At 44.9% G+C, this 16,903-nt stretch overlaps 1 protein-coding gene and 1 pseudogene across 1 annotated transcript in view; both read right to left on the reverse strand.

The window, feature by feature from the left end:
• Nucleotides 1-2,335: 2,335 nt before the first annotated feature.
• KCNJ1 (potassium inwardly rectifying channel subfamily J member 1) overlaps nt 2,336-16,903 on the reverse strand; it is a 33,793-nt gene continuing 19,225 nt past the window's right edge. Inside the window, exon 3 of the mRNA XM_043452678.1 lies at nt 2,336-5,039. Coding sequence (XP_043308613.1) covers nt 3,900-5,018 — 1,119 coding nt within the window. The 5' untranslated portion in view covers nt 5,019-5,039 and the 3' untranslated portion in view covers nt 2,336-3,899. The remainder of the gene's footprint in view (nt 5,040-16,903) is intronic.
• LOC122431377 lies at nt 8,795-9,959 on the reverse strand (annotated as a pseudogene).

Raw genomic sequence — 16,903 nt, forward strand, 5'->3', positions numbered from 1 at the left:
CTGGCCTCAACAACACCCAGGGCTGTGGAAGTTGCTTGAAATGGAGTTGTGGAAGGACCCACACCCGCCCTCACCCCGCCTCACACCTCCCCCCCCCAACCTCAGCCCCCTTGCAAGTCTCCCTCTCTGCAGGGCTCAGATCCAAGGAGTCCAGCTGGGTGCATCTGGCTGGGGAGATTAAATTATTTTTGAATTCCTAACTGAATGTTCTTTTAATGGAAACTTAATGACAGGCATTGAAATAGATTTCCTCCGTAACCCCTCCTCGTGTGGCGCCCCCCACGCGGCTCTGTGCAGCACAAATTCCGATAACCTTTATTCCCTACCCCTGGACTTTTATCTCCCCAGTGACAAACAGCCCTTGCTGGACAGAAAGAGGAAATTCCAGTCATTGTTCTCAAACTTCTGGCTTCCAAAATAAAAAGCTCTATCTCCCCTGTCAAGCTTTGATTGACATGCACTTCCTGGAATGGGGAGGACAACGGCCTGGGGGTGGGGCCAGGGCCTTATTTGCATTCTGATCATTTGAGCACAGGGGACGCGACCCCCTGCTAGTCACAGTCACCCTGTTGAGGACCCATCTCTCGTTTCATGCAAAATCTCCAAGGAAGACACCTCCTCAACTGTCCCCGTGATCCACCAGGGAAGTTCTCTGCTGCCCATGGAAACAGACAGGCCAAGCACCTCGCTCTTTAAATTTGGCAACTTGGAGAGGAACTTTTCCTTCCACCTTTTCTCTCTTGAGGAATAAAATTTTAGACAGTCCCCCACATCTTAACTCTACATATTGGAGCTTGACCCACCCTAAGACCTGGAAGTTTAAACCAGGATCAGACTCTACAAGTCAAAACCACAGGGCAGCGTAGCTAAGCAGGCCGTTCAAGGGGAATCAGTACCCACCCACCCCCTGAATAAAACACTTTGAATACGGTGGTTCAGTTTTTCTCGAAAGGACTAAGAAATGTTGCATACATTTTAAAATGGATAAATCAGTCAATAGAATCACAGAGCACACCTGTAGCAATAGCAGTCCCTGTATGTTCAGGCCTTGCTGGGAACTCTGCTACCACCTTGGAATAAATGTTTAATGCCTTTAACATTGGCATTAAACTATGGGCAAGTTGGCCCTCTGGAACATTCTGTCTCCCATTCATTTTATTTACTCACTGGGTTCCTGTGCCTGTCATAACTCTCTCTCTCTGTATGTCCACGATTCTTAGGCTGCTTTGGGGTTCCAGCCACCTCTTAGGATCATCGCATGTTGCCTTCAGGGCCTTATTTCATCTGGGCTTTGCTGGATGTAAGTATGTTAACAGTTGCTAAAGGTTCCATGTGATTACATTGGTGGCTCAGCAGTAAAGAATCCAGTTGCAATGCAAGAAATGTGGAAGGAGCTGTGGGTTCAATCCCTAGGTCAGGAAGATCTCCTGGAGTAGGAAATGGCTTCCCACTCCCGTATTTGTGCCTGGAGAATCCCATGGACAGAGGAGCCTGGTGGGCTACAGTCCATGGGGTTATAAGAGTTGGACACAACTTAGTAACCAAACAACAATGACCACAACAAAAGTTTCAATGGGAATTTGCATTAAAGAGTAGACTTCAAGTGGTAGAATGCCTTAATCCTAATGAAGCTGTACTTGGAAGCAGGCAGTCTTCCATCGAATAACCTGGAAAGAAAGGTCATTCGCAAAGGTTCTGGTTGTTCTGCTCTTTCAACAATCAAGAGGAATGGATCGCCTATGATGACCCATTGATCGCCTATTCACTGCCAGCATCCCCTAGCATCTGCTAAGGAGCAGAACAGACCCTCCAATCTATAGAGACACTGGAGTCATAAACCTTCATAGCAATGGGTCACCAGAGCATTCTAGCTTCCTCAAGCTTGTTACACCTGATTTCCTTTTGCTCTGTCAGCAGATCAAATGGCAATGCCAACGCCCTTACAGTAATGGAGTGATCTTTCGTGTGGACCCGTTGGGTCCAGCATTACGGCCGTGGACAAAGTGCACAACTCTGAACCCAGCAGACTCCTCACTTGTCTTCGTCAGAAGGACCAGAGACTGTGTGTGCATCCGTACAAACTCCACCCCAGGCCTGGGAAACAATGCCATCAGTACCTGCAACTGTGTGCCAAGACTTACATGGAGATTTTTGAGGGGTCATTAGGGAAGGGGCACATCTGCACTTGAGGTCATGTCCTCTTGGGGACGCTGGAGTCAAGACAACAGGCCACCCCTCATGCCTCCCGGGAGATAGTCCACCCTCCCCAAGAAGACAGTCACTGGTTGGTCTTTCACACTAAGGTACAATGACTGGCACTTGGAGAAAGGACATCACAACTTCAGAGATTTAATATGTTAATCAACACACTGGAAACATTTTGATTCCTATGCAGTTTTGGGTACCGTCCTCTCCAGAATACATTCAAAATAACGTGGGGTGTAAGGAACTGAACAAGACATTCACAGTTAAATCTTCTCCTTCAGAGCAAAATAAAATACTCCTCTGTCCATGGAATTCTCCAGTATTCTTGCCTGGAGAATTCCACAGACAGAGGAGCCTGGTGGGCTACAGTCCATGGAGTCGCAAAGTGTTGGACACAGACTGAGCGACTAACATACACATAATATACAGATATCACAGTGGTCTCTTTGAGGAAGATGTGGTGTTGGCTGTCAGAGGCAGGAAGACCTAGCACTTTTCTTATGGGGGAGTCACATCCCATTCCCCGCCCTTCCATATTTCTCCTTTAGAAACAGCATTTCAGTTACAAACCCTCGGGCAAAAAACATAAGACATATTTTTCTTGGAAGCGTTAGCAGTGTTTTCCCTTCTAAACTGCTTTTCCACTGTTAGACTCCTCATTGCCTTCTTGGAAGATCAGCAAGTGCTGTTTTAACAGATTTGAAGCCAGTGCCTTCTCCCATCAAACACAAATGGGAAGAAATATCAAACCTATTTTCAAACCAAGCATCCTTTCTTACAGGAGAGTGTTCATTGAGATCCTAGAGTGGTGCTTTAGCTTCTGTCTAAAAGTACATGGGCCAAAACCCTAGCTTCACTGTAGGATGTCGGGATGCCGTGGAGCAGGCTCCATCCCATGCTCCTCTCCTCACTGGGTACTTGGAGATGTGGGGTCCATGGACTGGGTCTTCCCTGCTCTGGGAAAGCAGCTTGACCCAGACAAATACAAAAGCTCCAACAACCAGGGCTGGAGAAGATCAGAGCTTCACAAATGTTCACTGGGTATCCATCTTTTCTCACTCTCATTGATTGGTTCATCTCCCCCAACTCAGGAGGCAACTTTTCCTTTGATAAGAGCCAATGTTAAAATAAAAGTGATTTCTTTCTTATCAGTAGAATCAAAGTAAGAATATAGTTTTCCCCTGATTCTCAATAAAGCTCATAACTGCTTTAGGGAGACTCTTAAAAAGATCTCATTTGGCCTGTCCATGAGGCTTCCAACGATTTTTTCTGTGCCAATCAACACTGCGTGATTTCAAATAATCCTATTGGAGAGTTTATGTGAGCTCCTATGGCTCCCATCCTGAAAAAGGGAATGGCAGCCCATGCCAGTACTCTTTCTTGGGAGATCCCATGGACAGAGGAGCCTGGAGGGCCATAGTCCATGGGATCACAAAGAGTTGGCCATGACTGAGCACCTGAGCACTTGGCTCCCATATTTCAATTTCCTATAAATCCATCTCATGTTCTCATGCAATTAACTTGTAGAGCTGTGTGTCTTGTAGGATCACGGTTTTGGGGTTCAGGGACACTGTGCAGGGAGACTTTAAAGACTTTTGTCCTACTGTCATACCTCAAATTGTTGATTGTTCATAATGTTTCTAGTCAACTAGGTATCATCAAGATTTCACTCTAATCGTGTTGAAAACTCAGTGTTACATTTTGGTGTCGTCTGTTTCATTGACTTCCGACAAGACAAAGTTGGGGTTGTCGTAGCCTCTTTTCATCTTGGCTCGAGCATCTTTCTCATTATAAAGGCACATGGCACAGTGAGGTGTCTCCACTTCCACAGTCTTGCTAAAGTTATGGAAGTCCACTCGGTATTTCCCTTCCTTGGTCTTGGACACTATGGGAGCAAAACGGTAACCCCAGAGCACCTCTTCTGGGATGTAGGATGTCCGGACTTGGCAGGTAGCACTGGTTGACTCCACTGTCCCATCTAAAAACACCACTAGTTCAAAGTCCTGCTGGGGAAGGGTTTCTGCTGCCATGTGGAAGAAGGGGCTGGTGTGATCAATGACATGGTAAATCGTCAGTGGGGAGATGAAGAATAAGTTTTCATTCCCTGCGTCAACCACAAAGTTGATATTGATCTGATCCAAAATGATGGTCTCTCCTTCAGGAGTAATGGTGGTCCTCAGAAGCTTTCCGTATATGTGACTGCCAATGAGGAGGCTCTTCCGAAGATTAGCCACTCGGATCAGGAGACAGAGCTTCCCACCCCGCTTGCTGATCACTGCATTCTTGCTGAAAGTAATGGTCTTGGCACGTTTTTTGGGTCTGGAGATCTTGGCTAAAATAGCACCACACATGAAAGAATTGATGATGACTCCGAGTATAGACTGGAAGATGAGCAGAAAAATGGCAGTACCACACTGTTCTGTCACACACCTGAATCCATAGCCAATGGTCACTTGCGTTTCCAGAGAAAACAGAAAAGCTGAGGTCAAGCCATTAATGTGTTCCACACAAGGGGTGTGGTTGGCAGGGGGATGGAACTCAGGGAGGTCTTTGTGGATGTAGGCGACCACGTACCACAGGAGGCCAAAGAAGAACCAGCTGCCCAAGAAGGCTGTAATGAAGATGGTCATTTTGTATCTCCACTTGAGGTCCAGCACAGTCGTCCATATGTCCACAAAGAATATCAGCCTCGACTGTGCCTCCACGTTGCCAAATTCAATGTTGCACCTTCCATCTTTGGAGACCAGCCTCGCTCTCCGCCGAGAACGCCCAAAAAAGCGAGTGACAAACCATTTCCGAAGATGCGTGAACATTCTTTCTGTCAACACACTGATCTGAAAACACATCAGAGAAAGACAAAACAGAAGAAGATTATGTGCATTGCACTAACGAGCTCAGTGACTCACATGAAGAGCTGTCTATGAAAAGGCCATTCAGTACAATCTGCGTGACTGATCACTTGGGCAAGCTGACATCTTCATTCTGGATCCTGCAATGCTATTTCCAGTAAAAACTCTACTATAAGACCAAATGGCTTAAAGATAAAGAGGAAAAATAATTACAGGGAGATAGACATGCAAAGGAACCTAAGAGAATATATATCCACGTGTTTTCTGACGTTAGTCACGCCCAACCTTAAAAATGTTTCTGATAACACAGACATAGAGAACAGACTTGTGGTTGCCAAGGGGATGGTCAGGTGGGGGAAAGATGGAGAGGGATTTTGGGGTTAGCAGATGCAAGCTAGTATATATAGGATGGATAAGCAGCAAGGTCCTACTGTATAGCACAGGGAACTCTTCAATACCTTGGGATAAACCATAATGGCATAGAAAAAAAAAAAGAGTCTATCTATCTATCTATCTATATACATATGTATGTATGTATAGCTGAATTACTTTTCTGTGAAATATAAATTAACACAACATTGTGAGTTAACAGCTTCAATAAAATTTTAAAAAGTTTATGATAACAAATTATGACCTGTACTCTGATTTATTTGATAGTATTCTTTAAATTGACTCTCCTTTTTTCTTTAATAAATTTAGACTTAAGCTAAGCAAAAATATCTGTGACAGCAGAAACTTAATGCACTATTTACATTTTTGGTTCATATATAGAAATAAATAACTATGGGGAAAAGTTTCACAACATATTACCTAAATCACCTTGTAGCTAGAGAAATTATAATCCAATTCAATTCTCTCATTTATCTAATGAAGGAATTGAGAAAATTTGAGTGACATATCCAAAGTCAGGTACCCTAGCAAAAATGAACACAACATTGTAAGTCAACTATAATTCAATCAAAATTAAAAACAACAACAAGTTCAGGAACCTGACCAGTGGCAGGATGACAACCAGAACATGAGTTTCTGTGCTTCCAGGTCAGGGAAATCTCTACTTCACTTGTGTCTCAGTTATTACTTTGTTTATATTCTAAAGTGAGATTTCTCTGGAACATTTTAAAACAAGCTTTGATCAACTTCCTTATTTTGTGCTCGACACTATTTGAAACAGAGTTCCTCAGCACTGTTTAGTCAAGTCCTATCATAAGATCTGAGATGTTTTCTCCATGGATCGCAAGCCTGGGATGCCAAGATTCCCAACGGGAATACTAAGATGGTCACTGTCAGTGTCTCCCACTTTCTTTCCTGCTCCCAAGCTGACAGATGGAGCATTGTGATTTAATGAATCCTCCATAAGGTAGAAGCATGTTTTATTCACTCCTCTATCCTAGCTGTTAGCACAGACCATGGGGGCTTACTATTTATTCAATCAGCATCAATGGAATCATTCCGTGAATGAATTAAGAGCTTCAAAATACTATGTGGGCAAAGGTCTCATCAAAAACATAATTGTAGCTTCCATTTTACAGCACATCACTGAAGGGATTTCCCCCAAACAGCCAACACGGCTCAAAATCCCGGGGTCATAACTCTAGACGGCCCCCTCCCCTAGGTGTGCCCACCCCACTCCCAAGGTGTGCCTGTTGTGGTTAGCAGTGTCTTCGTGGTATTTTTAATCAAATGCAAACATGTTTCTAAAATAGATTTCAAAATCCCCCTTCAAAAATGTGTTTATTCATACAAACTAGGAAGCGAAACCAACTTAGTGATAAAAGTTAAACAAAAGTGATATTCTACCGCGTCTTGCCCATGGCCTTCAACCATGTGAAAACACAAGAGGACCCCAAGTAGAAGTGCTAAAGAGAAAAAAACAAATACATAGAAATAAAAGAAAATATTACCAGGAGAGCAGACAGAAGTTCACTCTCTCTGAGGGCCCTGCTCTCATCCCACCCAATATTCATTGACCTCAAGCCCCCAAAGAGTCCCAAGTGCACGATCCCAAGAGCAACTCAGCCAGGGAAATGGTCTCTTTCTTCCTCAATCCTTCCCTCTCTCTGCACACATCTCATCTAATTTTGCTTCTATCCACTGGGGATGTTCTCCCTTTCCCAGGTTTGTGGAAGCTCAGACTGCTTCCAAAAGCTCTTCATAGGGTAGATCTCACCTGAAACAATAACTTCTTTTAAAGTCAACATTCATCAGTCGAATCCACAGCCTCTTTGTCACACATTATAATTCCAGTGGTAACTCCTAACACACTAACCTCTGGGTTTTTCTGCCTGACCATTCTTGTCCTCCAGGTCTACCTAAATTCATTTTAATTTTGATGAGAGTATTTCTGTAGAGTGAATGAATCCCCCCTGATTAATCTCTCAGAAAAGCTGGAGTTTCCATGCTTGCCCTCCTAAGAAAATATTATCTGCCTGACCATGCAAAGAGCCAGACCAAAAGCAACCAGCTTAAAAAGTTTTCCCCACATGGAAACCCACATGCACTTACCAACACCATCTTAAACATATTCCGTCCCGAAGTGTCCACAGCCGAGAAAAGCGAGGAAAAGTGTTGGGAACTGGTCTCCGTAAGCAGGCTGATTTCTTCTAAACCCAGCTTAATTTATTGTATGCTTTGGCCAGTGAACTGATGATAATTTGTTTTAGCCTTAAAACGTTAATGTGATAGTGGAGTTGTGTGGTTTAAACCAAGGCAATTGGTTGTTCTCAGGCCAAGCCCTAAGCTGGGTATGTATTTTTTTTCCAGACGTCACATGGCTTGAATACCGTCATGCTAAGACATGACAAGCTGCCAGCTAAGGTCCTTGAGCAGCAGGTATGGATTCTGTTCCAGCATTTCCCTCTTCTCCTTTGCCACCCTCTGTAGCCCTTTCGCTTTTTCTTCTAGCTTGCGCCTGATACCTTTCACCAGAAACAATCAAGTTATTGTCAATCTCCCAGCCTATCTCAGAAACACACTGGGATACTGAGACTTCCAAGTGTTCACAAACATACAGGTGGATTATATAGACAAAGATAAGCACAGGTTTGTAAGACAAAGATCAGATCACACCAGGAAGCAACAAGATACCCCATTAATCTCTCTACACAACATTCACTCTTACGTAAGAAGCTGAGATTTATTTTTTTTTTTTTTGACACTGCATTGTACTTTTTAATTGCACAGGTAGTTTTAAATAAATGGAGAAAGCACCTTCCAAAAGTTACACTAGCAGGGAAAGATTTCATCAAGCATTTACATAGTGGTTTTCTGTAATTTTACAAAAGATTCTTGATCTTTACTTGAACTGTACATGAGGGAAAAGCCGCCGCCTCAGGTAGGTGTTCTGCTTGCAGAAGCAAACTAAAGGACCTAAAATCAGAGGCAAGCCTGGGATGCCGAGAAGGGAAAAGAGAAATTGATAAAGGACCATTCCTTAACTCCATGTCTGTAACACTTATCGCATGACCTGTGTAAGTATTTCAGGGCAAACCACCGCCCTTAAGATAAAGGTACACCCTCAGAAGCTGTAATTCTCGATCATAGTAATGTGTCTACGTACCTTTGACCACTAAAGGTCAAAAGACAATACTTGGGGTAACCTAGGAGGCTTGAACAAATACTTTAGAGGAATTCTTTAGGACCACACCCCCTCTACTTTGGCTTTTTGGATGAAGCACAGGCCTCTGTGCTGTCCTCCCGGTAGTGCCACAGTCAGGAAAAGAGCATCAGTACTGGATCACGCCTCAGACACTAATCAGCTGGGGAAAGAGTTCACTGGCAAAAGGGTCCTCCCAAGAGGGAGGGAGGGAGGACCTCCCTCAAGCAGGGAGGACATGTCACTCAAGGGAGAAGGGGAACCCTCATAGCTACAGTCACTGTAAGCATCCAGCAGGCAGGAAGATGGCTTCAGACAGTTGCTGGTTGAAAGCAGATCTGAGATACCCAGCTCTGGAATGAAGTCATCTTCTACAAGTCCTTCCTTCACTGAGACAGTGATTTCAGGGTGGTCTTTCTCTGAGGGGCTGAAAGGTACTTCCTCAATTTTCACTACCACATTGGCTTGGCTCTCTGTCTCAGAGGGCATCTCTAAGACTAGGGGCTTTGTATATACATGGTCAAATGAATCAGTTCATTAATGGCTTCCAGCTTGGCTGATGACATCCCCAGGGATGGAGAAGGGTAGGCGGGTAAGGAACTGGGTCCTTCTGGGTCCACTTCTGAGAGCTGCTCCAGGCTGGCAGACTCTGGGGAAGGACATCTGAGGAACATGACTGGACCCAAGTCAAACAGAACGCCCAACAGGATATCAGACTCAGAGTCTGAAGAGTCAATACCATCAGAGTCCATGGGGAGATGTTCTGGATGGGTGACAACTGGGCCTGCACCTGCTGCAGAGGTGCGTAGTCTGAGTGCTGTGGACTCAGCAGACCCAGCCACTGGCCCCGCTCCATTCCCCTTAGTCTCTGCTTCCTCTTCAGTCACTAGGGCATCCATCCCCAACCGCGGTCTTAACTCCTGATTCTCAACTACAAGGCCATGAGTTTTCTCTCGTAAAAGCTGATTTTCTAACAAAAGCTTTTGGTTCTCTTCTTCCAAATCTACCACTTGTTGCTCCAGCTCACTCATTTGAGCTTTCTTTTGGTCTCTTGCAGTCTGAGCTGCTACTCTGTTTTTCAGTTTCCTCCGCAGCTCCTTCTCTTCAGGGCTCAGGTGTATGAGGCACTTTCGCTTGCGCGCCTGGGGAGGCCCCCTGCTAGCCCCCTCCGGGCTGGCCCCTTGCTGGCCCGGCACCATGACCGGCAGAGCCTGGCCAGCTGGGGCTCCAGCAGCAGCAGCAGGCTGGCCTGACAGAAGCAGTACTTTAGGAGCCCCGGCAGCCAGGCTCTGCACGGATGCAACCACCACCATGGCCGGAGCGTGTCTACGCCCAGAAACTGAGATTTAAAAGCAGCCTTTATTGTTGGATTGATCTTGTAAAATCTGGCACTTACTAAAAGTGGTTTGTATATGCACTGTGCTGGGGTCCAGCCTCAGCAGGATCCAGGGGTACCCTCAGGATGAACGGCTTCAGCAAGAGAGAGAAAGAGAGACAGACCAGACTGGGGTGTGCAGCAGGGTCTGGTGCTTCTTTATTTTTCACTGTAGCTTTTATATCTTAAGTTAGCACATTTCTAAGAGGAGGTGAAAGATAAGCATACAGAGTTAGTTTAACATTACGTCAGTTTGCCCTTTATGAAACCAAGATGTTTTCTGCATACTTCTTTGTTTATGAGAGTCTTTTTTCATAGCAGATATTTGTACTTATCTTCTGGCCTTGGGGCCTAATGACATTTTATGACCTAGGTGAATGCAAAGCTGTTTTCTGTAATCTGTTCTTCATTGTTCCATTTTGCCTTGAGCTTAACAGAAAACAGAAAAGTTGCAGTTTCATGGTATAGCAGGTTGCAGCATAGTAGAAATACAATCCTGTTAACACAAAGGTCAGTCCTTTTTGCAGAAGTTATTTATCTAAAAGATTTACCACACTAAGACTCTGCAGCTCCTGTGAGGCAGCCCCTGTTTAGCATTCCTGGTTAAAATTAACAATTAACTTATTGTTTCCACACTAGGGCTAAACTCTTAGTTTTCTAAATATTTAACTGTACTAACAATAGTTTTCAGTGCACAACCTTAGCACATTAAGAGCAAAAACACAGTAAGAAAGCGTTGACCCAATAACCACTTTTAGAATAATATTTTTTTGTGTTCTCTAATAGGGCTTCCTCACCCACCAAAGGGTTCTGTGCCTATTAGGGCCTTTTGTGTGATCAGGTTCTTTATGCTGTTTATGATTAAATTGTTGTGAGCAGTCATGTGCATTAGTATGCATTTGCCAAGCAGGCTAGAATGCCAGCATAGGGGTATAAATTGAAACACTCCTTTCATCCTGGATAATCTTATAGGATACCACTGTCTGGGGGACATATTGATTAAAGTTCTAAGTTGATTTTGTTTGGAAAGAGATCGGGGAAGGCCTTCTACCTGTGTCACAGAAATTAGGGAGTAGTCTAATATAGCAAGGTATCATCTTTAAGGTGAGCGCCGGGGCAGCTTTTCAAAATCCCTGAAGTCCTGATTTGCCTTGCTTGTCAGGTCTTCTCCTCATGACCTTGTCATGGGTGGGATCTCGTGTGCTGGCTCCCGGCAGCACTGAGTTAGTCAATGCTGTTGATTTATGTATTCAAACAGTAAGAGGAATTATACCTAGAGAATGCGAGAATACAGGATAAATTCTTTCTCTGACCAACCCCATCTTTCTCATGGTAGACTCATTATACACAGCCCACATCTTCCTTTGCTTAGACAATGACATTTAATCCCACCCTCGACAGAACCAATATGTGTTTTTATAACTATTGAGTTATTAGAGATTGGCCCCAGATTATGTAACATGCACAGTTTCTAGGTTACTTTCTAATAAATCAGTAAATCTTAATAGCAAGCATAGGGCTGTCCATTAGCTAGTGTTTACCAAGGTCTTCTTAATGGCCTGGCAAAGCAAGTGGATTTATTATTGCCATTTTTTTTTCTTCAGGGCTCCAGCATTCTTTTTGGTCAACAGTACATTCTTAAAAAACAGACTTTGTATGAACTTTCCAAACATTGAGTGTATGCTCATTGTGTAGGATTTCAAAGACAAATAGAAATCTGTTCTTGTTCTCAAGGAGCTCACAGTCAAAGGGGGAAGTGAGCTCAGTAAATGAGCAATTTCAAGGTCATGTGGTTTGTATAACACCAGGGTGCTCATCTCTGCTTGAAGGTCTCTACTAGATGGGCATCCATGCCCTGCAAAAATACCTCAACTGACAGAAAACTTACTTTTGTGTCCATTAATTCATTTATCTGACCAAAGTCCCTCTAGTCAAAGCTATGGTTTTTCTAGTAGTCATGTACAGATGTGAGTTGGACTATAAAGAAGGCTGAGTGCTGAAGAACTGATGCTTTTGAAATGTGGTGTTGGAGAAGACTCTTGAGAGTCCTTTGGACTGCAAGGAGACCAAACCAGTCAATCCTAAAAGAATCAACCCTGAATATTAATTAGGAGGACTGAGACTGAAACTGAAGCTCCAATACTTTGGCCACCTGATGGGAAGAGCTGTCTCATTGGAAAAGACCCTGATGCTTGGAAAGATTGAAGGCAGGAGGAGAAGGGGGTGACAGAGGATGAGTTGGTTGGATGGCATCACCGACTCAATGGACATGAGTTTGAGCAAACTCCGGGAGATGGTGAAGGCCATGGAAGCCTGGCATAATGCAGTCCATGGGGTCGCAAAGAGTCAGATACGACTAAGCAACTGAACAACAACTAAGCAGCAGGGATGTGTGGATTCTAATGTGTGCCAGACAATCCTTTACCAAATAGCTACAGTCCCTGTCATCCGGAAGAAGCTTCTAATCGAGGTGGGAGATACAAATGAGCTGATAAACCATCAAAAACAGTATATGATACCTACCAGGGTAGCAGATGTTCTGGGAGCATCTTATTTTAAGGGCAGAGAAGTGCCATGGAGAACCAAAGCCTGGAGATGGCATCACAGTCACACATAGTGGGAACTCTATGATTCGTTGAATGGTACTCAGTCAATTAGACAATGCATGCAAAAGTGATGAATGTGCCATCACTTACATGGTTCCCCTTCCAACCATAACTTGGAAGAGACATTTCTGTGCACTGTAACTGCAGTTGTGTTTGTGACCAGGGCAGTGGCATGGAGGAACTGAAAGAATTGCTGGGTATATAGGTGACAGAGACCTGGGGGAGACACCTGGCTGGCCGACAGCAAGGGCCAGTGCACTCAGCGCCTGTGTGCCCTGCGAGATATTCTCGTCTAGACCTAGAGGAGAAACTGATACCAAGAACTCTGATCTAGTTCTGCCTCAAGGACCACTCATGATATTTCTAAATAAGTGTCATTCTCTTCCGGGGAACAACCCTGCAAATTCTTGAAGATAAACACATTTTCCTCCTGCATCTCCTTTTCTCCACAGAAATGCAAGCTTCATTTTCATACAACACCCCTGGTCACCAAACCCCTCTGCATTCGAAGTGAGATGCCTGCCATCTGGGCTCCCGGATGACAATTAAAGAGCCAGGACCCAGACTGTTCTTTTGCAGGCAACCCCCTAAGGAGGAGCCATTGGGAGCTGGGGGTTTCCCCATGGTTGATATAATGCTGCTTCTGTCTCACCCCAGCAGGCTCAGCAGCCACTGTACCCGAGAGAAGATGGCAAAATAGACATCGCTTCTATTATCTCTTCCTCAGAATTACAAAGGCTATCGCTACTCTCTGTAGATGAAAAGACGGCTACTGTAGCCTTTTGGTCCAACCACTCACAGCTCACACACAGCCTGAGTTCCCTCAGGACATTCCTGAGAGTCAAGATTATCTATTAGAGGTAGAAAATAAAAGCTATGGAGCCTGAGAACAGAAGTCCAATGACTTTCTGTAGATGCTTTGCAGTGTTGCTGGAGAAGAAAATTCAAGTTTCCATGAAAATTGACAGCTTGAATTCAGCCGGGCTTCCCTGGTGGCTCATGGCTCAGACAGTAAAGAATTGGCCTGCAATGTGGGAGACCTGGATTCGATTCCTGAGTTGGGAAGATCTCCTGAAGAAGGGAACAGCTACCCACTCCAGTATTCTTGCCAGGAAAATTCCATGGACAGAGGAGCCTAGTGGGCTAGCGTCCATGGGGTTGCAAGGAGTAGGACACGACCGAGCAACTTTCATTCTCACTGGATTCAGCCTGCCGGTCAACCACATGAACTAACATTTCCTGATGACCTGTGGGTAGCAGGGCATGGAATGGGATTATGGGCCTTCTAAATGTAATCAAGAAAACTCTCCACTGATTGAACTCACTACTTGCCAGGTGCTACACTAGGAAGCAAGAGAGGCAACAGTCCCTACTGTGAAGTTGCTCAGGGATACAGAGTAACTTGTCATTATCCAATCATTGCAAGGCAGCATCTTTGTTTCCCTGAAGGGGTTGAGGACACCAGAGAGCAGATACAAGAGGCTGAAGGTCAAGCTTATACTCTTCAGCACAAAATGCATCTGACTGGTACCGCAGAGAACTTCCTGTTTTCTATGAAAACGGCCTCAAGCTGTTGGAGGATGACCACCCAGCTAAATTTGCTAACTTTCAGTGCCTAAGGAGCATCCAGTTAGCCACCTCCCAGGATGCTGACATCTAGAACTATTGTTGACAGAGGGCATCATTGCCTTTCTGTTCAGTATTCCCAGAGAAGTCACCTCAGCTATCTTTAGCTCTAGCAGGCTGCTCACTTGGGCTCAGCCTGAGTTCTTCTTACAAAGAACTTGCCAAGGCCATTGGAAACGATTTTTCCGGCTTCATGGGCATGTGAAAGGTCATGAGCCTCAGGACTCTTCCAGGCCTGATTTGCACTCACCTTTCCCATGTGAGGAATACTCACCCCTTTCCCTGTGAAGCCACAGGTCTGTTTGCTCAAACTCATGTCCATTGCGTAGTGATGCCATCCAACCATCTCATCCTGTGTTCAGAGTGGGAATGTGGCACAGACTTTCTGGGGCACCTGGTTCCTTCCAGAGAAGAGAGGTTGGGAACAAAAGCCAGGGAGTCACAGGGTCTGGGAGTGTTGGTACTCTCTTAAGGCCCACCACCTTCCGCGGGCATCTCTGGGGCCTACCGGTCCAGCAGCATCCCCTGAATAACTGCAGAGATCTGCAGTGCATGGGGATCAAGAGCAGGTAGGAGCCCTGGTGCAGGATGTTCATGGCAGAGGGAAGAACCAAAGGCAGCAGAAGAGAGGAGGAAATCCATCTTGGGAAAGTGCAAACACGTACTTGAACCCCAGTTCTGTCACTTGATGGCCAGACAACCTGAGCAAGTCACTTAGGCTAACTGAGTCTCAACTTCCTTGCCTGTGAAATGGCTATAAAATATTCTCAAAGGCTGTCGTATGTTTTAAATGCAATCCCATATGTAAAGTTCCTAGAACATAGCAATTATGTAATAAATAGTAGCAGCCGTTATTACTGGTTCAGAAATTTAAACATGCTCAGCTTAATCAGGTGTCACCAACCCAGGCTACTTAGGGTCCGCTCTGTAGAGTCAAATGGGCTGTGTTGGGGGAGATGACAGCCAGGTGGGGGACAAGGCTCCTGGGAGAGAGGGTGACAAATGTTCTGATAACATGTGAAGTGTCCTGACTTCAGAACCTGTCCTGCCCTGTGGAACAGAAGACCTATAGAAAACCTAACACTTGTATAAAGAATTTGTCCATCATCAGGGCAGAAGACTTATCTTGAAGAGGTGAGAACACAATTGTTGTCATTGTTGTTGTTCAGTTGTTTAAGTTGTATCACTCGGTGGCCCCACGGACTGTAGCCCACCAGGCTCCTCTGTCCATGGGATTTCCCAGTCTGGAATACTGGAGTGGGTTGCCATTTCCTCCTCCAGGGGATCTTCCTGAACAAGGGATCACACTCTAGTCTTCGGCATTGACAGGTTGATTTTTTTTTTTTTTTTTTTTTTTTTACCCCTGTGCCACCTGGGAAGCCTTGGGAACAGGAGAGGGAGAGAATTTTCCTTGGCAGGGTTGAATAGAGGCATGCAACCGGGGGTGATGCTCTGCTTCTCTTACCACAGACATTGACTAGGATTCGATCATATTACTGACAATCTACAGACGCAGTCAAAGAGGAGAAAGCAGCCCCTGACAGATGGGAGCCAGCCTGGCACTACATCTTGATCTGCTGTTGCTGAGGGCTGTTCTGGGGCTCACAGCTAAGTCTTGTGTTCTCCTGTTGAACACAGCTTCACAAGACATCAACATCAGAATCATGTCTGAACACACAGAAACATGAATACGGTCCAAACCACAAAAATGACAGAACGTTGCCCCCATCCTGGCACTACGAGTGATCACTGCTTCTTTGCCAATAACAGCGTTAGCCTTACACCAACTTTTCTCTCCTTTTTGATAATGAGGCTTATTAACATAATCACGGAATTACCCCTACTTCTTAGCATCGAATCTTGAGTAGAGTGTTGCTCCGTTTACTCACCCAAATCACCTAGATTAAGCCCAAATTCTATATATGTGCTTTCTAAAACTCTTTCAAGCGGAGCTCCTCACCATTCCTCAAGCTGCGTGTTCTCTCTAGCTGCAACAAGACGACCTATTCAACTACTGCAGTGTGCCTGGTGATCTTAGGCTGGAAGACATTGATGCCCCAAAAGGCAGAAGAGCACAAGAAGAGAAGGTGACAAAGCCACTTTTACAACAACTAGTGATTCCATTCTACCGCTTCCAGAAGTCACACTCACATATGTACACAGTGCATGCTTTTGTATCAGGATGTGAAAATGAAGGACCAAATTTCAATATGAAAAGTCATTAAGGGACATCCCTAGCAGGCCAGTGGTTAAGATTCTGCACTTCCACAGCAAGGGGCACAGGTTCAATCTCTGGTCAGGGAACTAAGATCTCCTATGCCTCATGGCTCAGCCAAAAAAAAAATGTTATTGAAAGGAATTAAATTGTTCAAGTTCAGGCTTTGAATTCTATCTTGATAACTAGTTTATAAGGGCTGCTGGTCATCCTAAGATTATTCTGCTCTTCCCACAAAGACCTGCATCACTTCCTGGCACCTGGATGGGGACCCAGCAGGAAGCATCAGGAGACGTGACATTTCCCAGCCATCCTGGGAGTCTGTGAGGCTCACCCCAAGCCAGGTGTCTCTCCCATCTTCGGTGGGAACTTGCCTTTGCTGTGGAGTTTAGAAACCTGCATTTTGGGAGCTGACACCAATTTTACATGCAATTT

The sequence above is a fragment of the Cervus canadensis genome, chromosome 29 (genome assembly GCF_019320065.1).
Source record: "Cervus canadensis isolate Bull #8, Minnesota chromosome 29, ASM1932006v1, whole genome shotgun sequence".
In the NCBI taxonomy this organism is placed as follows: Eukaryota; Metazoa; Chordata; class Mammalia; order Artiodactyla; family Cervidae; genus Cervus; species Cervus canadensis.